Source organism: Onychostoma macrolepis, chromosome 11 (genome assembly GCF_012432095.1).
Source record: "Onychostoma macrolepis isolate SWU-2019 chromosome 11, ASM1243209v1, whole genome shotgun sequence".
Classification (NCBI taxonomy): domain Eukaryota; kingdom Metazoa; phylum Chordata; class Actinopteri; order Cypriniformes; family Cyprinidae; genus Onychostoma; species Onychostoma macrolepis.
The window spans coordinates 19,475,765-19,499,390 of NC_081165.1; the positions used below are offsets into that span (position 1 = coordinate 19,475,765).

The 23,626-nt window shown below is 35.9% G+C and overlaps 1 protein-coding gene across 3 annotated transcripts in view; it reads right to left on the reverse strand.

Annotated features, from left to right (window-relative positions):
* Positions 1 to 10,773: 10,773 nt before the first annotated feature.
* The window catches only part of mdfi (MyoD family inhibitor), a 31,866-nt gene continuing 19,013 nt past the window's right edge, over positions 10,774 to 23,626 (reverse strand). The window contains exons 3-4 of one of the 3 annotated variants that reach the window (XM_058790724.1): positions 13,161 to 13,436; positions 10,774 to 13,023 (exon numbers count right to left, since the gene is read on the reverse strand). In XM_058790724.1, the coding sequence (XP_058646707.1) occupies positions 12,770 to 13,023; positions 13,161 to 13,436 (530 nt within the window). In that variant the 3' untranslated portion in view covers positions 10,774 to 12,769. The remainder of the gene's footprint in view (positions 13,024 to 13,160; positions 13,437 to 23,626) is intronic. The other 2 variants (XM_058790723.1, XM_058790722.1) reach the window with 2 other exon arrangements.

Consider the following 23,626-nt stretch of genomic DNA (forward strand, 5'->3'; position numbering starts at 1 on the left):
ACAAAAATTGCTTTTAAATTTCTCGTTATGCTGTGTAAATATTGGATTAAATCTTTTAATCTGTTTATGAGTGAATGTTGCCCAAATTATAAGAACAAATAATGCTTTTTCATTTAAAAAACGAGGTGCACAAGCTCAGATCAATGAGATAAGTCAGTTGCAAAAAAAGTAAAATAAATAAATAATAATAAAAAAAAAAAAAAAATTATAACTAATTCCAAAAGAGCTAATTGAAAGGAAACAAGTTGGCAAAAAGTTTGAATCCAAGATTTGGTGATAATATAGCATAGTGAGAGATTTCACTAATAGAGAATATTTTAAAGGGAACACCAAAGTAGGTAAAATATTTTCAGCGCATGTGATACTAATTGTATCATGAGGAGTTTCATTTAGAGAGTATTGCATATTACTATGACCATGGTCATTTAAAAGTTGCCAGCATAATGCTATAAGGCAATGTAAAATGTAATTATTGAATTGCAATATATTTTTTAATGTTATACTTTCGACATTTGATAGCCATACTATAGTGCAGCCAAAAATCCTGATCCTGAAATTCCTTATTCCTCATATGGCCCTACAAGATGAATAGTTCTTCCCATGTGTGTGCGTTTCCCGAAATACAGCTTACTGTAAGCAAGCTAATTTATGGGATCAGTTTACAGACAGAATATGGACTGCTCTTTTGTGAACTTTCTTGAGGGATGGTAGCTTTTAAGAGTCGATAATTAAGTTAACCAGCATTGTAGTGTTAAATTGATAAATGCTTCATTCACTCTGCTGTTCATGTTTACATTGTCACGTTTATCTTTCACTGTGGCTGTGACATTTTCTCGTGCTGAATCGAATTGTGCTTAATTTTCAGTTTCGATTTACATTTATCGAAGAGAACATTGTTTGATTCATTTGATAACATTTTCTACAAGAATATGGGCTAAGACCCTGACGATGCTCTCCAGATGCCCCTAAGCTTTTCTTGTTTAACAAGATGTTGAATGTCAACCATTTTTGGTAATACTATTCAGCACCCAATTTCCGAGACATTTGCCAATTCTGCACTTTTAGTCTGGCAGCATTATGCCAAATACAGAAACCTGACACACGTGAGGGTAAGAGAAATAAACTTGTGTTTATATCTCTTTTGTAAACTCGAGTAGACCTACTGACATTTTTCCGTCTTTCTAGCCCTGTCATCCACTTTCCAACTGTCATTCATTTATATGCACAGAGACAGATGGACAGATGCCAGCAATCAGCATTTTCCACAAACATCTACTCTAAAATTTAAGATGCCTAATAAAATTAAGGTCTGATTTTATTACATTTGTTCCCAGAAAGAGCGATATTTAGGCCACTGTTACCCAGAGTCTCATGCTCTGTGCTATATTACCATTAGCTATTTGATTTTCCCACTAAATCTTCCATTGAGACATTGATCATGCTTTCAAATGAACAAAGTGCTCCAAAGATTTGATATTACCATTCAACATCCCCTTTGACTGACACTGGGTGGAATTCAGTTTGAAATTATGCTGCAAGTAGTTCCTTAAACTAGAAAATATTTAAATATTAACACGTCAGAAGTATATTCTAAGATGTCAAAAAATAGAAGAAAAGGCAAATATGTAGTTAAATGCTCTTAATATTTAACATTTATTTACATGTATAGCCTGTAGAAAAACAATGGGGTGTCAGCAGCTGGGTGGGCTTCAGAATCTAATGCTACGTCTGACTGGAGAATGAGTCTCTGTAGTCTCCCTGGAAATAGATGTGTTATGACCCAAACACTTCAGGTCTCCCAGCGGCCCTCTAAATCTGAGAGGAGGGAGCCGTATTTTGGGGGGTGAGGGATAAAGTAGAGATTTCTTTTAAGGGAGACCCTGAAAATCACTTCAGCCCTCAAACCTCCCTTCCTCATAGTTTTCTTCAAAGGAAGGCCTTGTGGTCCGCCTCAGTTTGGTGAACTAATGCCTCATGACTTTTGGGTAATAGTCCACTGAGAGATTCACATCAGGCAGGCTCAGAAAAAGCAGCCGTAATAGGGGGCGCTCATGAGTACCCTTCTCAGACCTAAAATGTACTGCAGTTTCGTAGACTTAAAATAAAATGTATTTTATTTTATTTCATGTTTCTCAGCCATTCTAAAAGAAGAGTGGAGGAAATGGTGTTATTTTTTGTAAGCTGTTGTAAAATTACAATTATAAATAAAACACAAATATTAAATGGTGTAATGGTAATCTTTCGGTTTGGTACGCAATGTGTAAACAAATTCAGCTTTGTTTTAACCATTGCAAGATTGGAACTTCATTGGAAACTTCCAGTTTTATATATTGTTACTTTTAATAAGAAACAAAGGCTCATCTTTTAAATGATGTCCATTTTTTTCAGGAAATTCAGACAATAAATGCTGTTTTGGTGCTCTTTGATGTGGCGTGACAGATCGCTGTACAAACACCTCAGTTCAAATGGCAACGTGGAGCACAAGTAAGCGCGATCATTCCTTTCTCTTTACTACTAGCTTTTACACAAAACAAACAAGAATGAACATCTCATGCCTCATGTAATCACTCAATCACTGTTTCAACTGCGGAAAGACTTGTAGTTAGTTAGTTTGCTAGAGAAATGAAGTATAGAGAAGAGTATTTCACGAAATATTAGACTCATATTTTACTTTTCCTGTTAGTGATGTCTTAATTATTTAATGTATGTTTAAATGAATCTGTTCTGAAACAAGTTATGACAGCCACTGTGTAAATGAATATATTTCAACAACAAATATAAATTTTATCATTTAGAAGTTAATTTAAATACTGCATTATGTGTGTCGAGTGTTGATTATTTTAATAATATATAATAAAATTTTAAATTTGGGCTCTGTTGTTAATTGTAACCTTATAGTAATGTAAAAGGGCTCCTTATAGTTTAGAGCATAAGCTGAGGTAGATTTTTATCCCTAGGAAAATATGAACTATAATTACATTTATTTAAAGAAAGAGTAATTTGTTCAGTAAACCACTGTTTAATAAAAAAGTTTTTGTTTAGTTTTTCCCCGTTGTACCGAATGTCAAAACCGAGGTACGTACCGATCCGCCATGTTTGTGTACTGTTACACCCCCGATATTTATCATATTATATATATTATATAAAAAAAAGTAAAAAAAAAAAAAGTAAAATTATGTTTTTGTTAAAATAAATAAAACTGTTTAGGTTATTTATCTGAGAAACGCAAATATTAAAATACAATTTTATATATATATATATATATTAGTGCTGTCAAACGATTAATCGCATCCAAAATAAAAGTTTTTGTTTACATAATATGTGTGTGTGTACTGTGTACATTTATTATGTATATATAAATACACACACATGCATGTATATATTTAAGAAAAATATGTTATATTTGTGTATAATAAATAATAAATATACACAGTACACACATATACTATGTAAACAAAAACTTTTATTTTGGATGTGATTAATCGTTTGACACCACTAATATATATATATATATATATATATATATATATATATATATATATATATATATATATATATATATATATATATATATATATATATATATATATATATATATATATATATATATATATACATATACATATATATTCTCATCTATTTTACTTACATTTGAATAAAAATAATATAATATATATATTTTTTTCCTTGAGCCATCCTAAAAGAAGAATGTGGAGCCTGAGTCCCAGGGGCCTCCTTGATGCTCGGGGTCCTGTCATGCTTTCGTCCCGCTGCAGATGCACCTGCTCCAGTCCTGCTGAGCACTGGGTCCCCTGCCTCAGTCTCAGCACACTGGGCAGCAGATGCTGCTGATCTGTGACACATCTTGACCAAGCTGTGCAAATACATGCTTCTTTTGAGACCGTTTAGGGACCTCAAGACCGAAAGAAATGAACTCATTCTCACGCTTCCAGAATCAATACCCAGCACTCCGGTCAACTTACCGGTCTGTGCGTCAAACTAGCCAGATAGATGCTAATTTGACTCACCTGGTACATTTAGTTTGCCGTTTTGGAGCCCGGCGATCGTTCCACACAGTGAAATATTTCAAATCAAGCATGTGTAAATATTAGAGAAGACAAAAATCTCCAAGTGTTTAAGATGAGCTGAAGTTCAAGGTGAAATCGGAGAGCCAGTTAGCCCTGAAAAATGTTTACTTGTGGCAAGCCTCCATGAAGGGCTGCAACGTCCTACAAGCCACGGTCTGTGCTCCTTGTTTGCGCAAGCTGCACTGAGTCACTGTGGGTTAAACAGGGCCCTGTTTTTTCATGCTCTGCCAAGCACCCCTTTGACATTTAGCTTTGATACATAAAATGCTATGTTCTTTTGGGCTTAAACACTCACAAAGCACACTTTTGAGGTGACGATACTGTATGAGATTGCAGAACAGTGACAAAAATAGTTTCTTTTCTTGTAAAAAGCAGTTTTGCGTTTCCTTGCTGATGCCACTTCCATGTTTTCATATTGGCTTTGTCTTTGATGATAATTTTAAACAATGCAACTTATTAAATGCAACTTAAAAAATTAGAAAGCTTAAATTTAGACGATATCTATAAATAAATATTTAATTTATACAAATACCTTGTATATATGATATCAGTGATGCACATTTTTTAAAAGTTGCATTTAAAATCTTTGTTATAATTTATTGTTTTTCAGCTTTGTTTGAATTAACAAATATATAAATGAATATGTAAACAAATATATATATATATATACTTTTAATATGTAGCTATCATCAAGTTATTTTTTTATTTTTTTATCTAATATGGCTGTTCAGCTGAGAGGGCAGTGCACCTGAGACGCTGAGCTGCTCATGCACCATTTGCTGATGCAGTTTTTTTGGCTGTAGACCAGCGGTTGCGTAACATTATAGCTATAAAACAGCAGGGTGCATATTGTATTTCTTTTTTTGTCGCAGAGTCTTCCATGTCTGCTAACGACAGACAAACTGGAGCGGCACGCAGAGCGGAAGTTTGCGCAGTAGACGTACCTCAGAACACCCACCTACCAAGATCAAAGTCGCCGCCCTGCTGTTCTGTCTATTTTTACACCACTGTCTGCTTTTTATGCATAACCTGGCATTGAGCAATACCGTAGATATACACCAGACTTCATATTTAATGGCTCGAGTTCTTTGCGGATGTAAAAAATGATGCATAAGTAATAATAAAAACGTTATTGCTTCAAATAAATCAAATTCGTTTATAAAATTCAGTGAGAGGGATTTTCTAATGGATTTCATTCATGTCATCAGTCTATAAAAGCATCCTCAACACCTTTAGGTATTACAGTGCTCTTATTGCAATACCATAAAGGAAGATGAAGCTGTATTTAAGAGGCAATAACTTTGTGTTTGTTGCACTAGGCTAGTCCAATTATAGGCTACTGACACCTAGAGGTGTGGATGCTGCAACTGTTTTCAGTTACTGATGGCGCTGAAGAAATGTTGTGTTCTCAGTAAGCCATTATTAATTTATTCTGTGAATTAATGTGTATAGTAACAGAGTGGTTACTTATACAGAATGAGTAGCATTCAGCTGGTCATGTGATCCCAAATTGACAGCCCCACTGAAGTGACTTTCTCCATGTAAAGTAAAATAGCTTAAAAAAAAAAAAAAAAAGATTAAATAAAAATAAAATAAACATTAAAATTTTATGTAAAATAAAATGCCTTTTGTTAGGTTACCAATTTGACTGAAATCATAATCTTATGTGAATAGAAAAATAAAATGTTTTAATAAAAATATGAAATTAAATTCATTTTAAATAATAAACTATTTTTTTTTAATTACAATATTACTTTAATTTTGTTTGTAAAATTACATAATAATAATAATAACAACAATGTAAAATGATATACTAACTTTTCATTATACCTATTATATTTTACACAATTTTATTCTTTTTAATTTTGTTTTATTCCTGTTTAGAAGGTTATTTTGTAGATGTCCATAATATGAGACAAATATTAAAAATATATATTTTAAATAATATATAATAATATTATAAGTTATTTTGAAGGTGTTTATATGTAAAATGTCTAAAGGTTCATCAGTGAACAGAGCATCACTGAGATTATGAGAAGCACAAATATAAAAAAATACATTTTGTTATACATATTACAAAATTCTTGTTTTTTAAAAGTATGTTACATTTTAATTTAGGAATAAAATTCTTGTTCAGAGGGTTATTTTGAAGGTGTTTATGAGAAACATCACTGAATTAGCTCATGTGCGGCGTTACCAACACTACTCTCATTGTTGCATTATCTCTAATATTCACTGTATGTATGGCAGGTTCATTATTAAAGCCACTTACAGTAATCTCATCCATCTTTTAATTTTTTCCCCGCTTCTTACATTTTTTTCCCTTCTCTCTCTCTCTCTGGTTTTTGATTAAATAAAAAGCCGAAGGGATGGATATGGCTGTTAATTGCATGGGGCTGATGCGAGAGCTGAATCAACACAGAGGAGAGGTCATTAAACCCAGCCGGTCCCCTCCGCTCCGTTTGTCTGACTGCGCTCCGAGCTGCTCCCCCCTCATCTGTTGTGCAAATTCTGCCTTTAATTTAACTTTGCAGTGTTGGGTTGCTCCAGTCCACCGGAAATAATCTTCCCCCTTCATCTTCAAAGCACCGTTATCCCCCTGCTCTTATTGTGCAGTCACGTAGCCCCATTGTCCAACTACCAAACTTCAATTAAAAGAGGACGAATATATCTGGGCATTCATCAACTGATTCATTATTCTGCAATCCGTCTCCCATCATAGTTATTTGGATAGGTTGATTAATCTCTCTGTCATGCATCTATAAAGATATATGATGATTACATATCAAAAAAAAAAAGAACATCAGGCATCACAGGAGTTTCAGAAAGATTGGTTTGAGCAATCATTTCGAGCATAATTCAGAGCAAATCGAAAGGGCGAGAAACACAAAAACCTACCATCTCTGATTACGATTAAGTGTTTATGCGGTGCCTGTTGGCATTATCAGAAAAAATGTGTTGGACTGACCACACGAAGACGGTCAGAAGATCTTGTGTTTCTGCTGACGGTGAAGCCTCATTGTTTGCCAGGACTAAAGGGAACCATTGTGCTCAACATGTGTTTCTGATGAAAGCATCAGAGCAGCGCAGGACTGCTGTGCCGTACCGCAGAACTTCCAGAGACAAAAAAGTGAGAGTGAGAGAACCGTGAAGGGAGAGGAGAAAGAGCGAGAGAGGCGAGAAAGAGCGAGAGAGGCATGTTGCAAAAGCTTATGATTTCCTTGCAAATTCCTTCATATCCATTGCTTCATGACTGAGGTGAGCTCTGAATGAGAAAGAAAGGAAATCAGATCTGAAAAGTTATTTATGTACTAAATTATTGAGTACCATGGTAAAGGTCCACAAAAAGAAAAAGGCATGAGTACATTCCTGGTGGGAATTAGATTTAAAGCCATTCATTTTAGACAACACTGGAACTTTGTTTAATAGGAAGTGATGTCACTTTCCGAACGTCCAGACATCTACTTAATAGTTTCATCATAAGCCAATTTACCTGTTATTGGAAGTAAATTGAACACAAGCGCAGAAGTGATTCCATAAGGAGCCATTTCAGTTCTTCATGTTATGTTCAAGCTTCATTGTACAAGTTAAACAAATCCAGACCGAATCAAAACCATCACGGTCTGCCAGACTGCGCCGCTTTAAAGGAGCCACAATAAAATACACATTGCACTCTTATTTTAAATCATTTTCTTCTCATATGAATTTCTTGTAATAAGCTCCATTGTGTGCAAAGTAATTCTAAGTACATTTCTGTGATGTATCCTGCACATGCAGCAGAGATTTCCTGACTGCTTTAGTTTTGGTTGAAAATATATGTAGCACGCTCATGCTTATTTTCACGTAGGTTGCTTTAAGTATGGTTGTTAAGTGTGTATATGTGACATGAAATAAAAGAAGTATTTAAGAATTTAATTCTGTTAAGAATTGAATAGTATTATTGTGGAGCGTGTAATTTCATTTTTGTAAACAATTCAATTCAAAAAGTTTAAGGCCGGTGAGATTTTACAAGATTTTTCAGCAGCCATTACTCCAGTCTTCAGTGTTGCATGATTCTACAGAAATCATTCTAATATGCTGATATATTTCTGCTAAAGAAACATTTCTTATACCAATGTTGAAAACAGTTGCGCTACTTAATTTTAGTTTTTTTTTTTTTTTTTTGGACACTGATTCTTTGATGAATAGAAAGTGCAAAAGAGCAGCAATTATTTGATGTAGAATTTTTTTATAGTCACTTTTGATCAATTTAATGCATCCTTACTAGATAGATAGATAGATACAGACAGACAGACAAGACTTTTTCCCCTTTTCTGACCACATATTTTTGATGTGATGTGACCTTTAAAGAAGAAATTCATTCTTTTGAAAATATATATTGCCTTTTCTATTATTCCACATGTTTTTATGGAGGAATCATTTACTGATGCCATTGATCTTTTCTGTTTTCGGGGCTGTTATGACTGAGCATTTGTGTGTTTGTTTCCTGTTGCTTGCAAAATCCCATGAGTGCACTTGAGCTATGTGTGTTTGAGATACAATGATGTCTTGAAGACAGTTTTCAGAGTGACTGGAGTGTGTAAGCCAGCTCTTTTACTGTGGGAGGACAAGATGTTGCACTGTAGAGAAAGCAACTGGCTCTGGTCCCACATATCTGGTGACTCACCAGGCCTCTGCAGCACTGATCCCTCTGCTCTGTGTGTCTCTGTGTCTCTGTGTGTGTCTGTCTCTGTGTGTGTGTGTGTGTGTGTGTGTGTGTGTGCGACTGTGGTTGTGCATGTACAGTACATGTGCACAGATCCCACAAAATGATCATAAAACCACGGGCCGTGCTCAACCTTTAGGTATTAGTGAAATCCAAACAGAGAGATGTGGTCCATTGAGAGCCGTCCTCATTAAGAAAAACCAAAAGAACCTGACCAATATATTATATTTCACTCTGAATATACCCACTCCCTCCACAAAATGTTTATTCTAGTCTCTTAGACATACATTTGCAGTTGGTTTGATTAGCGAGGCCGGATGCATTAAGTAAAACCAATCATTCCTCTGTTTGATCCAGTTTGGTTTAGATGAACTGTGCAAGTAATAAGGAGACCATTGTTTGAAAGCAAGTAAGCATTCCAGTGTCCTCTAAACACTTCACAAACATGTAAAACTAGGGCTGCATGATTAATCGAAACAAGAACGAAATCACGTTACAACATAGTGCAATAATCAATTTGCGAAGCCTGTACTTGTATGTGTGCTGCGTTTCAGAGTGAAGAGCAGCCAAGCATATCCCCAAACTTGTAATGAGAAACGCTTATAAAGCAGCTGTTGTCAACAAAACAGATACCTTATAGGCTTCCAGCAGTTTTCTGACAAAATTTGGTAATTTTACTGTTAAGTAAAATATAATAATAATAATTATCATTATTATAATTAGTGTTATTAGGCTCCTTGCTGTTTTCTGACCAAATTTAGCAATTTTACTGTTAAGTAAAATAAATTATTACTACTACTACTACTACTACAACAACAATATTTATCTCGTATATTTTCTTATATATATTTTTTTATTTTACAGTGAAATATTACAGTAGTAATATTTATTAATTTGTTTAATATCATTTATTTATTTTTACTACTACTAAAAAATATTAAACAAATTAATAAATATTACTACTGAACTTTTTGGGCCTTACAAATAAGCACAGTAACTTCAGAGTTTGGGTTAGGGTTATATTGTAATAATATTTTAATCAAATAAAATTAGTAAAAAAAAATTTTTTTTAAAACGTACAGTGAAATATTACAATAGTAATATTTATTGATGTGTTTAATACATTTATTCCGTAATAATATTAATAAAAATAGCTTTTTAAATGACAATCACATTTTTATCAGAATAATCATTATTATCAGATTTTGTGCATGTGTTTTTCTGAATTCTTTAAAAATGAATTCTTTAAAAACATGCTAGCTATCCCTTGATTATGACTTATTTAAAAAGTCACCAAGGTTTTTTTTGTTTGTTTTTTAAACTCTCCTAGAGGAGTCAAACTAGCAGCATGAACTGGACTACTTGGAAAAACAATCGAAATATGGCTGCTGTTGCCCTCTGTTGACCCCTGCATTAATAAAACAGACACTTTGTCTTCTGTTTGGCGTCTTTGTGACTTCTGGAAGGAAAGAAATGTAGAATTTTATCAGAGCTTGAGGCCGGTGGTGTTTTCATGTCAGGGTTATTAATCTATGGTTTTCATCACAGCTGGTGACCTCTTCACCTCCATTATAATGCGCTCTTTGTAATTTCACAGTTAATATTCAAAAGCCACTTGTCCTCTATTGCTGAATTGTGAGAATATCTGGATGGGATTTGTGTCCGAGTATGAATAAGCTCGTGAGAAAATGAGAAACTGCACAGATGTATTGTGTATGAAGACACTAGAGTCTTAAAAACAGATGCAGATGTTGGAGAATGTGTTTAACCTCTCCCCTCGCCTGAATGGACCCTCTGTTCATGCAAATATTTAGAGACCAGAACTGTTCTGACCACCAGGTTAAAACTGTCAACTCCCTATCTATAGATGTGTGTGGTTAAGACTCAACCAGGGATAGAATCTACCACCCACAAACGGTTATGACCATATTTATAGACCATAGACTTAAAAGAGAGACAAAGACAGAGGGAGAGAGAGAGAGGCAAAGTGAACAAGAGATGTAACAGAGAAGGTCTTATCACACACTGCACTGCTGCCTCGAACAGACATTCCTTTTCAACAACTTTGGCAGCCCTTTAAGAGCCTATTAAACCGCACTGTTTTCTGTTGCCCAAGCCTCACAGAACTTTCTTGGGCAACAGAAATGAGGTTGGAGGCGATGCCTGTCCAAGCAGCAGTCTTTAACACACAACTTCACACAGCTAATTGCAAAATAAGACGAAAATATGAGGATTATGCGTAACAAATGCTAACAAGATGCCAGTGTGGATGATGTGATTCAGTTATGAGCAAATAAAGCAGACGCTGTTTAGAGAACAAATGTATTTCCCAGCATGAAAGGACCTTAGATCAGTGGTTCTCAACCTTTTTGACTCCAAAGCTCCCTATTTTTTTTTGTTTTTGTTTGTTAAAGACAAATTTTATGTATTTCTGGTTCTTGTGTTGTAATTAAACTCAAAAATATGGTGGCAGCTTAATGTTGTATATCTTTATTTTGTAGGTTTTTTTTACATTTTAATTAATAATAAAATAAGATTTAACTAAATTTAAATAATGCAAACCATTGCCTTTGATACACTTTGGGGTTTGAACTCTGATACCAGACAATGGGATTCTTTCCTATAAAAACAAAAAAACAAAAACAAAAAACAAACACCAAATATAACAGTAATAGATTTCTTTCATCCTGTTCTTTTATTCCATTGCTGTACAGTCTTGTCCAGTTAAAAACATATCCTGTCTACCTCCAAACAAGAATAGAGATGTGTCCTTAAAATGTAAACAATTCAAATCAATGCACTGCTTTTCACCATCATTCTGTGAGATGATTATGTACGGTTTATGGTTTGGATTATTGGGTGTTGAAGTTATGTGCTGCTCTAGATGTAGACAGCAAGGAATCCATTTTTTTTTTTTTTTTTTTAGAAAAGATAAAATAATACTGCTAACACTAAAACAATAAAACAATAGGTAGATACATAAATTTAACATTTAGATTCACACACAACTGATTTAAATGGAAAGTATTGGAATTACAGAACAGATATTTCACATTGGAAAAAATACAGAGCAATTCACAACCGCTTAAAGTATAATATTCCAGTATGTAAGAAGATTGATTGACCGATGAGTGAAAGAGTGAGAATAAGAATATTCATGTAATGGACAATGCTTTGGCAATAATGTGCAAGTCATGCCAATAAAGTTCATTTGAATTGAACTGAATAAAGCTCATTTGAGTAAGAACATCACAGGACCAAATGTAGAGAGTGACAGGATTCTTTTCACGTTTATATACAATCTATGATACAACTGTAGTATGGCACCATATATTAAATACACGCATCTTTCTCCCACTCGGATACATCTATGAGTTTCACACTCACAGTTTATGGCTTTTGTAATCCTCAAAGGACTACACCAGTGTACTACAGTAAGTGTGCGTATGGAGAGGTTATATTTGGGATTAACATAGCAAAATAGGGGAAGTTTTGATTGTGTATGTGATCTTTGGATATGTATTGCTTTTTAGGAGACAACGGATCTGAGTTGCAATTCAAGCTCTTTTATGGTGTGCATCATTGCAAAATTCTTAAACCACTGGATGGCTGTGGATTGTGCATTAATCAAAAGTCTGGCACTAAGTCGATTTGAAATAACTAACAAACACTGACATTTTTGAATTTGTTTTGGCTTTTCTCAGTGGCCTCTTAAGTCTTTTGGATGTATTTGTATTCAGCATCATGCCAATGCAGACTCAACAAAACATTTTAAGCAGAAACCAGCCCAGAAAGAGTTCATATGTATAAAGACGACTGCAGAAAAACACCACTAGTGTAGGATGACTAACCCTTCTCCTAGCAAGACAGTTCAAAAGAAAGCTAACTCACAACTCCAGATCATCAGATGTCATTCTTTGCTTGTTTCTTCTCAGGTCCCAAATCAGTGAAAGAGGCAGCGCCCCCTGCGGGAGTCTCAAGAGGAGAAGCACAGGCCGCAGCACTCCATGCAGATCTCCAGACAGTCTGCAGACTCGCAGCACGCGTCAATGATGCCGCAGTCCATGTCACAGGGCAGGTCGCAGTCGCCACATTCCTCTGAAGCGCAGCAGCAGCAGAAGCATGAGTCGTCTGATGCGCAGGAGCCGCATGTTGCGCAGTCCAGCACGATGTTGCACAGTGTGAGGAACTCGCAGAAGAGACAGGCCAAGATGCAGTGGACACAGCAATCTGGATTGCAGTACAGATAGTTAGTCACAACTAAAATCTCACTGGCTAGGGATGTTTATCTGCATCCTCAAACTTCCTGAAAATGAAAAAGTGTGTACAAACAAACAGGGCTAATGTGCAGTGAGGTCTGACTTCACCATCCTGGGCCTCAATGGGGATCTGGGAGCTGTTGGATTTGGAGCTTCCTTTGCTCCTCTTGCTGCTCTGACTGTTGATGGATGGGTTCGACTGCAGTTTCTTGGGGTTTTTATGGGCTGTGGATGAAGATGAGGAGGATGACGAGGCGGCGCGTGAAAAGGTTCCATTTCTGACCCCGTTGCTGTGTGGCTTGCTATCTCTCCTCAGCAGTGCTGCTGATTCGGCTGAGTTATGTAGCGTGGGGTGTATGGGCGTAGACCGTGCCTGAGGTTGATCTGAGAGAGAGAGAGAGAGAGAGAAAACAAACAAAAAGGTGAGCAAAGTTAGAGCTGGGTTTTATATCAGCTTTTCTGCTGCTGTGTAATTATTCTCCTTTTGCAGCCGGAGGATGTGTAAAAGAAAAATAGCAGGTTCATATTTGTGGCTAGTAAACTTAGTTAGCATCTTGTTTCTTCTAATGGAATTAGCCATTTCCTCACATGGACCAATCAATTTCCAAAAAAGGGCCTCGGGCAGATTCTTGTGTAATACCCAAGAACTTTACTTAAAGATCCCACTGTACAGAAGGGGAGAGGTAGTGTGATACATTATGGTCTTCATCATAAATATTATAGAAAGTTATAAAAAGTCAAGAGTACACAGCATATATATATATATATATATATATATATATATATATATATATATATATATATATATATATATATATATATATATATACATACATACATACACACATATATATACACAGGTGAATAATTTATTGAGATGCACCTGTATATGAAGAGTTCATTTGCAAAAACAGATAACTCAGTTTTTAAACAATTTTCAAAAATTATGTTTTTTCATTGTGCATTCCAATTAATCCCAATCAAACTGCAGTTGGGTTATTTTGATTAGGTTAAAAAATAACTAAAAAATACAGCTAACTAACACAATAAAAACATGACATCATAAAAAACATGTTATCTGCTTTTGCAAAAAAAAAAAACTCATATATATTATACACATATATACATACAAAATGTAAGCTTTTTGACAATATTTAAATTACACTACCATTCAAAAATTTGGGGGCCAGTAGGATTTTTTTTAAAAAAAAATTATGTTTTTGAAATTAATGTAACAGTAACAGTAAAAGTAAAGTAACAACAGTAATTATTCTTGTGATGGCAAAGCAATTTTCAGAAGTCATTATTTTTCAGTGTCACATGATCCTTCAGAAATCATTCTAATATGCTGATTTAGTGGTCAAAAACATTTATTGTTGAAAACAGCTGTTATGCCTAACATTTTTGTGGAAACCATAATAAATTATTATTATAAATTAATTAATTTATTTATTTATTGTGTTTCTTTTGGTCATTCTAATACATCGTTGTCGAAGAAAAACTATAAATTAATTTATTTAAAAAATCTTCCTGATTCCAAACATTTGAACAGTAGTGTGTATCTCAATATTTCTGAATTTACACTTTTAACAGTTTATATTTTCATTAACAAAATCTCCGCACACCTGACGGCAATAAATAGGTGCGTTGGAAACAAAGACCAGCCAGGTCAAAAACTCAAAAGCAAAAACAAATCCCGCACACTATTTATGCAAAAAATATCAAAAATATTTATTAACGACGTTTCGGTCGCATGACCTTCATCAGGAATTTTTTTCTTTTCAAACATGACAGTCACAAAGTAAACCACATTTAAAAACAAATTCATGACCAATCTCTGTAGAGATCCATTGATTAGTAACAACCCACCATAGGTACATTATTAACAACATTAACCCATATACATATGCACATAAACACATCCTATATATACATACATATTAACACGCATTATAACATCACATTAAATAGAGCTTCAACGGTTTATATTTTAACATTATCTTCACAGTATTTATAAAACAAAATTTTTAATTAATTGAAAAGTTTGAACTTTTTGCTACTTTAAATCAGAGACCATTAAAACATCTGTCAGATCACAAAACTAGTCTAATGAGGTTTTAGGAAACTTAATGAGTATATAAAAAGCACATGTTGCTTAATTTTATAAATCAACAACAAAACCAGCAAAATCAATTTATCTCCCAATCCTAGTGTTTTCAACAGGTCAACCACAGGAGAAACAAGATCAAGACTGACTGAGATTTATGCCAAAGTAGAGTTCGTTTCTGGGAAAGAGCTTTCAGCATTCAGTATGGACAGGGGTCCTGACGGGAAAAGCGCATGTGTTTACAATATCCGCTTGGTGCTTGCTGGTCGGCAGTAAGCGTGGGGTCTAGACTGTTGACTATGACTAGACACAATGATACGGCTCATGATTTCAGATTCCCTGTCTTAGTTACTCTATCATGTTCATCTGTCTCTTCTACTGTTTGTTTACTCATAGTGTTTCCTTTCATTTTTGGTTGTGTATCGTTTCAGTATGATGGCTTTCCCCCCAACCAGCTTCAAAGGACCAAAGAGAAACAGTCCAAAACAAACAGACAAGCAAACAAACAAAGAAACAGGAATTAATAAACCGAGATCAAGAGACCAGAATGGATTTGCATATTATTGCTTCAGAGTTGCAGGAAGAGTACACAAAGGAACAAACAAACAATATGAGATCACCGTTATGCTTCGTTTCCCACAGAGAGCAAATGACAAGACAACATACACAAATCAAGCCCATTACTGTGTGCCTCGAAAATGAAAAATAAATAAAACCGCAGATGTCTAGAGGTCCAAATACTGGTGATTTTATAGTAGAGGATGGCTTTAAAATAAACGCAATAATCAAGCTCTACAGTAAAGAGTCTTAAACATAGGATGTCAAGATTGTTCTCTTCCTCTGAAACATGCTGTAACATATTTCAAAGTGACCTATATAATTGAATTAATGAGAGATAAATGGAAGTGGTGCGTGAACCCAAGTTTATTTGTATAGCATATTTCCTACATGCCGGTAGTTTAGTTTAAAATAAATTTGTTTACACTTGGCATTTATGATAAATGCTGTTCATACTGAATGCCACTATAATTTATGTTTGTTTTATACTTATAATTACCATTCCTGTTTTGTTCTAAAGACCATTAAATTCAAATAATTTGTTGTGGAGTGAGGGGAACTAAATGGTTTATAATGTTTGTAAATATTTATTTTATTTATTCTTTCATAATTATTGTCATTTTACATTATTTCTGAATATAATAATACAATGTGACTTGTAAGACTTAATCAGGTGCAATGTATTTTCCATTTTCCAAATATCTGCAAACTTTCTGACTTCAGCCACGTTCTCTAATTTGAATGTCTCGTAAAAGTCAGAAACATTTTTCGGCTCTAATTAAAAATAAATGCTTTGTTTCGGGCACAGGCACTGATTAAACAAATACTCAATTAAGCTCTTGAATCTGGGCACCGTATGGTGGACAACTGTTTGAAAAGCAGACTACAATCCACGCAGGCTGCCATCAAAAACAAAAGAGTATGTACAACGATACGCCGCAGTGCAGCCCGATCATGGTAATGAAAACAAAAGGAGAGGTATATCAGCTAAGTTACGACTAACGTTATGATTAAAATGTCAGTCTTTTTTTGCATTGGGTGTGAGGATGAGGCCAAAAGTTTGGCATTTTGAAGTTCAGACACCGTCTCCCTGCGAGTTTACAGCCTACAAATGTTCTAGTGTTCCTCCACAAACTGCTCGTGGAGTTGACTTTGGCAAGCAGTCTACAGCACTTCGTATATTTTACTCTTGAGCACCGCAAAAGACTAATTATTCTGGAAGAAAGAAAAACTATGCGAAATGCAGACCTTCAGAGCCAAAGGAAATAAACCCCCAAATCAGAGAAAGGCTAAATGGACCTTTTACGTGAAATGTTTTGTTATATTTTTTTTGTGAATGATGATAGTTTTTAATCCCATCTTATTGCTGCATTAAACATTTTCTTGACCTTAACGCATGTTTCAGCCCATATGAGAAACGACTGAAGGGAATATTGAGAGAGCCAGAGTTCATAGGAAGATTGTCTGGTGCCCATGCGGAGGCATGTGGACTTGATAGAGTCCAGGAAAAACATACACAAACACACCTCGTTCTATTCACAGAGTCTTGACTCTCGAAGGTCTCTAGAAGACAGAACTGGCAATCAGCTACATTAGATAATGGCTGAGCGGACACATGCCCACAGTGTGCTGGTGTTGGAGCCTGGCCGAGGTCAGACCACAAGCAAATTCACCCTGATTGGATATTTTTCCGTTTCAAACATTACTCCAGATGTTCGGTTTGTAATAAAGAAGAAGAAGAAGAAGAAAAAAGATAACTTCATATGAAGTGCATTAAATGTCAGAGTCTATGAAAAGACTGAAAGCCAGCATTTCTTTAGAAGTGAAAGCACTTCCTTCTTTCAAGCAGGTAAACATCTTCCACCCCCATTGTTTGCCAGGCTTTAATGTGTATGATCTTGAGCTTGCCAGCTCTAGTTGGAGGATCAGCCCTTCAGAAACAGTTACAGTTTACCATAGATTTACATCTGACATTTGAAGCTGTGATGTGTAATTCTTTGTGATTCTTTCATACACAGAGACAAAGACAATAAATCTGAAATACTTCATCTACATCACCACCAGCTGCTGGAGAGGTTCACAGCACAACTGCGGTCCGGCATCTACACTACCATTCAAAGGTATGGGGAAACTAAGATGTTTTTATAAAAATTCACTGCTTGTTTTCACTCAACTGATCAAAAGTGATTAAAAATATTTCAAATAGATGCTGTTCTTTTGAACTTTCTATTTATCAAGGAATCCTGAAAATAAAACACTTTAAAAACAAAACTTTCACAAATAATAATGTGTTATTATTATAATTATTATTATTAGAAGAAGAAGAAGAAGAAGAAGAAGAAGAAGAAGAAGAAGACGACGACTGGAGTAATGGTTGCTGAAAATTCAGCCTTGCCATCACAGGAATAAATTACTGAACAGTTTAGGTTAAGATAGAAAACAGTTATTTTAAACTGCAATATTTCACAGTATTACTGTATTTGTGATCAAATAAATGCAGCCTTAGGTGAGCATAAGAGATTCTTTCAGTAACATTAATTCAAAACATTATGTTGATAAATGGATAATGTGTTTATTAGTAACCATTGATGTTTTTAAACACAGAATCCCAGATGTGCATCTCTCTTCTCAAGCTTCTTGCTTGCAAATCACAGAGATGAAGGTACACGTAAAAATATAAATAAAATAATGATACAAGATAAAAATAAAGTACAAATGTGTTTTGAACTAAGGGTACAAATGCTTTGTAGTTCTGCTTAGTAATGTTCAATAAATATCTGGATATTGCTGTAGGGGTATTTGCAAAGTAACACAATAGACATTAAAACTCAAGAGCTCCTATATAAATGCATTTAAGTGTGAATACCAAGCACTCGATGAAGGCTACTGTATGAAATGAAAGTTTCACTCTTTTGTAAGGGTAAGACTAGGTGTCTTTTTACACAAAGTGGCTCAGTGAGAAGATGAAAATGAAACTTGTTAGACAATAACACAATGGCTTTTCAAATCCAGTCAAAGAAAAATGAATTAAGAAAGATAAAAACTCTTAAGAAACAGTTTCACAAAAACACACTGTTTTCACTTTGACTCATCCAAACTTGCTTTCAAAGTGCCTATTTCAAGGTTAAACAGATGCATTAGTGGCTCTCAGAACAGCACTGGATTGTACACTGCTTGAGTTACACCCACAGCATTTCAAACTTTTTTGACCTAAATAAAAGTGCACGCGCGGTTAAAGGGTGTAAACATATTTAAAGACCACTGGGCATTTTTTTGGAAAGTTGGTGGTTAGGAAATGAATCCACAATAACACTGGGGCATATTTGTGTTATCCTGTGCTGCAGTTTTTGGATGAGGTATTTGACTCAGGGATGTTACTTTGTTTGTGCGCATTTGTGTTTAGGGCAGTAAACAGGCAGCGTCAGTCGGTCTCCTGGGCATCTGCCAGAAAGACAGAAATTTCTACAGAAGCCAGAATTTTCTCTGCTGAAAATCAGAGGGCAAAACTACGACACGTCTTGCACTCTCATATCCTGAACAAAATTCATATACATATACCATACTGGAAGAGACTGGCTGTCCGCCTACTATCAATTGAATCAGCTTTCATTATTTACCATGCATCCACAAACCACAGAACACCACAAAAAAGGGGGAGAGGTGGACAGAATGAGAGTGTGAAGCTGATAACAAATGACAGGAAGTAAATCACAGAGGAAACAATTCTCTTTAGAAGAGGCTTTTGTCTTTAATAGTCTTCCGCTGCTAAAATAATAGTTCATTTGTGCATTATACTGCAGTCTGAAATCATGTGTGGGTGGGGACATTCAGACAAGGGGTGAATCATCTTCAGGTTGCTTGTAAAAAACTTTTAAAAAAAGTATATTTCATTTTTTTTAAAATAAAATTATATATTTTCCAAAATCACACATGAAGCACTTGGATCAACAGCTCTCAGCATTGCCCATTCTGTCTAAAATGCACAATTCAGCCCCTGAGATGTCAAGTTTCTCTATGCAGAACCACTCAGGACCCACTATATCATCTGAACATGTGCCTCTCTGGGCCCCTGAGACCCCCAGACGTCAGCTGCATTATCTCATCTTAAATTCCCTCCCCAGGGCCCCAGGCTTCCCGTAACACCTCATTTAAAGTCCCCCACTGCCCCAAACAGCCGTGAGTAACACTACCTTCTGTTTAAAACCCGCAGGGCCACAGAAGCCAGTGAGTCAGCATTTTTTCATTAATGCAAAATGAAAACACAAACACATGACAGCTTCAAGAGCAAAAATAAATAAATGAAAAATACCAATGTGTAGGACAGATGGTGCAAATAAAAGCACCATATCTTCACACCAGTGAGAAGGAAATCCCCTACTTTTTAAACAAGGATGTCTGTTGTCGGTAAAACTGAAAAGAAAAAGAAAACATCTGAATGTGGCAAGGGATAAATGATACGGCTCTTTGAGGAGCAGAGCCAGATTTTACAGGGTGGCCTCAAACAAAAAATACAGCATACAGTAGGCTCACAAGAGAGACCCAAGTAGTCTTTAATCCCGTTCTGCCTGAGCTCATTTCAATGACAATCTCCAGCGATGAAGACTCTAATCAGGGAATTTTAAAGCTGTAATTTAAGCCAGCATTTTCCCCTCTTCCTTTAAGTCGTTTATTTCCCCTGATGCCGGCCCCTCTGAAAAGTGATAATAGATGATGTGATGAGTGAGACACAGGAACAGAGCTTTAAGCCCTGCTGAAGCTGAATAATTCACTGAATGGGCCAGAATGGGACAGAGAGAGGTGGGATATGCAATGAGACTATTCTCTGACCAAATTCAATTTTTATCAAGCCATCTCAGAAGCCGTTTTCCCTGTTTATACAGTATATGGACCTCCCCGGTCATCATTTTCCTAGCTGGCGTTCTGATAATCAGAAGCGCAGTACGGTCATGTGATCGATTCAGAGGAAACACATTGATAAAATAAATATCTTGAAGTGCTCCTGCTGCTAAGAGTGTAAGAGTGAGTGTACTGATGCACAAACAAACACAACAGTCTAGACAGCCAGTACTGATTACAGTCATTATGCAATTGCATCACACAGGGTGAGTTTAAAACCAGATGTCATAGGTAGATTAGGCTAATTGGCTTTTAGAGAAAAGTCATGTCTTTAAATTCATCCCATGGCTCATGAATAAGGATGACCCAGTGGCCTAAGGCCAATGAGAGAATTTCAGGCCAGTGGACAGACCTGTCTCTTGCCTTATGCAAACATTACTGAAGGACTTTCTTAAGACCAATTAGTCTCATACTCAGATTTTTTTTCCCCAAGACTGTTAATATATTAACCAGACCTTGAATTAAGTGTATTAATGCAAACGTTGGATATTAAGCTCAGAAAAAAAAAAAAAAAATCTATAAGTACTAACCTTTTTACACCCTAAAACATTTGTAGTGAGTGAGCATTTTTTAAAAAGGCAACCAGCAAATTGTTTTGTAAAAGCAATCTTCACTTGATATTCAATATGACATCAACACAGACTCTGCAAGAGGACCTGAACCTGAACTCATGTTCTCACTCTCTTTTTCACTTCTCACTCACACTACACACAGATCCAAAGAAAAAAAGAAAAGAAAAAAAAAAAGCGAATTTAACAGCCTTTTCTGCACTCTCACAGCCTGTCAAAGGCATTCAGTCTAGACACGCATGCAACATCCATGACATCATTGCCCTGAACTGAAGCATTTGGACCTGGCTGAAACTTCACACTTCTGTTTTCAGCAAAAGTTGCTGATTTCTGCACAAAATAAAACTTGCTACATCACTATCGAGAAGCATCTTTTATATATATGCAAAAATCAAATGAAACAAAAGATAAATAAGCAACCGCCTGCCTCAAAGCACATATGGATCCATAAAGGATTGCACACTCCTTATAAAGCAGATGAAGCAATAGTGTTCAACATTTTACGAGTCCCAAATAGGCACATCTCACGGGTCCATCTGCAAATAAAACCACACGAGTCAAGGGAGACACGTTTGCAGGGGGAAAAAAATGAGGTTGAGGAGTTGTACATTTTGTCCGTTCTGTTATGCAATCGTAATGCTGCCATTTTTATGGGCATTTTAAAAAATGTGCAAGGGACAAGCCAAGAAATGCAGGATGGATAATCTCCTTTTTATGTTTTCTTCTTACTGACGCGGAACGCTGGGTCTTTGCGGGGTCTTAAACACCCCGATGCCGTGGCCAAGCGTTTACACAAATCAGCCTGTAGAGAGTCTCCACTGCACCCTGGCCAGCTCATTACTGGGAACTTTTAGACAGGTAATGTCATACCGTCACACCAAATCTACACATTATGACACACTAAAGTGTGACAGATTTGTGGAAGTGGGCAAACATGAGCTGCGCTTTCAGTATCATTGCCATACGAGTAGTTAACGTCCACCAGGTTAGCGTGATCACCTTCCACATGCCTATTAAACACATGCCTTCAAGACCATTTAACTTTTGTGAACATAATTTTTCTAAATTAACTGTTGCTAGACTGTGAAGAGACAATGAGATCATGTTGCAAGCCTTTCCGCTCTCAAAGTCTCCGCAAGAATTCCAGTCACGGTGTTTGCAACCACCGCAACCAATTTTGTTTTTAGTCGGTGACTTAGTTTCCTGCAAGATAAAGTTTAGCTGGTCATATGCTCAGATGTACTGTAATGGTCTCCAGGAGGAGGTGAAGGTGAGAGAGGAAATGGCCGCAGAGCTCAGCTGTAGCCGCCCCAGCACAATTATTCCTGTAAATAAGCAGCAGTAGGTGTCTGGAATGTGCACGGGCTCAGACTGGACAACCAGAGCAAGACCTCACCTACCACACACACACAGTGAGGGCCTGTCCTTACCATACTTATTCTTGGTAAGTTTCACATAACCTGTGACAGTGTGCAAACACACTCACGGCTGTCTCGTTGGGGTCCTGCATGGATCTGTTTATTCATCATGGAATAACACTTACAGGAAGTCACAGTCAGCTTTTTTCCCCCAGCAGTAACTGTAAAAGTACCAGTGCAATGGGGCTAAGACTGGGCTTTGATGACTTCTTTTAACGAAGCCTGCATTTAGCCATCTGTGGAAATAGCCAAAATTTACAGATCACGCCTTTGAGTTTAAATGCAAATGTGAAATATTAGCTGTTTTATACAGTACTCTTTAAGTTCAGTAAGATTTTTTTTTTTCCCCAAAGAAATTAATATTTTGATTCAGGAAAGATGCATTAAATTGATCAAAAGTGACAGTAAAGATATGAGTCCAAAAAATTATTTCTGAAGGATCATGTGACACTGAAGACTGGAGTAATGGCTGAATGAAAATTCAGCCTTGCCATCACAGGAATAAATGACATTTTAAAATTGAACAAATTGTAATATTTCACAATGCTTATTTTGAATATTTGATCAAATAAATGCCGCCTTGGTGAGCATAAGAAACGTCTTTCAAAAACTTCTAACTTCATTGAAACTCCTTACTAAAATGAAATGGTTTTAAAGAATCAATACAAAGGGGTCATATTATGCGATTTCAAGTTTTCCTTTCTCTTTGGAGTGTTACAAGCCGTTTGTGCATAGATAAGATCCCTGAAGTTGCAAAGACTAAAGTCTCAAAACCAAAGAGATATTCTTTATAAAAGTTAAGACTCGACCACGCTCACCTAAAACGGCTCATTCAAAAACGCCCCCAACATGTCTATGTCACGGTGTGGGGAGATTTGCAAAACATCGCCCAAATGTATACGCAAAGAGAGGGGGAGTGATTTTTATTCTCGCTGTAGTATTGTTGCTGCCGCCAGCGCCATGTCGTGGAAACGCTGTGTTTCATTGTGAAAGCACAACTACTTTTTTTGGGATTCCAAAAGAGGA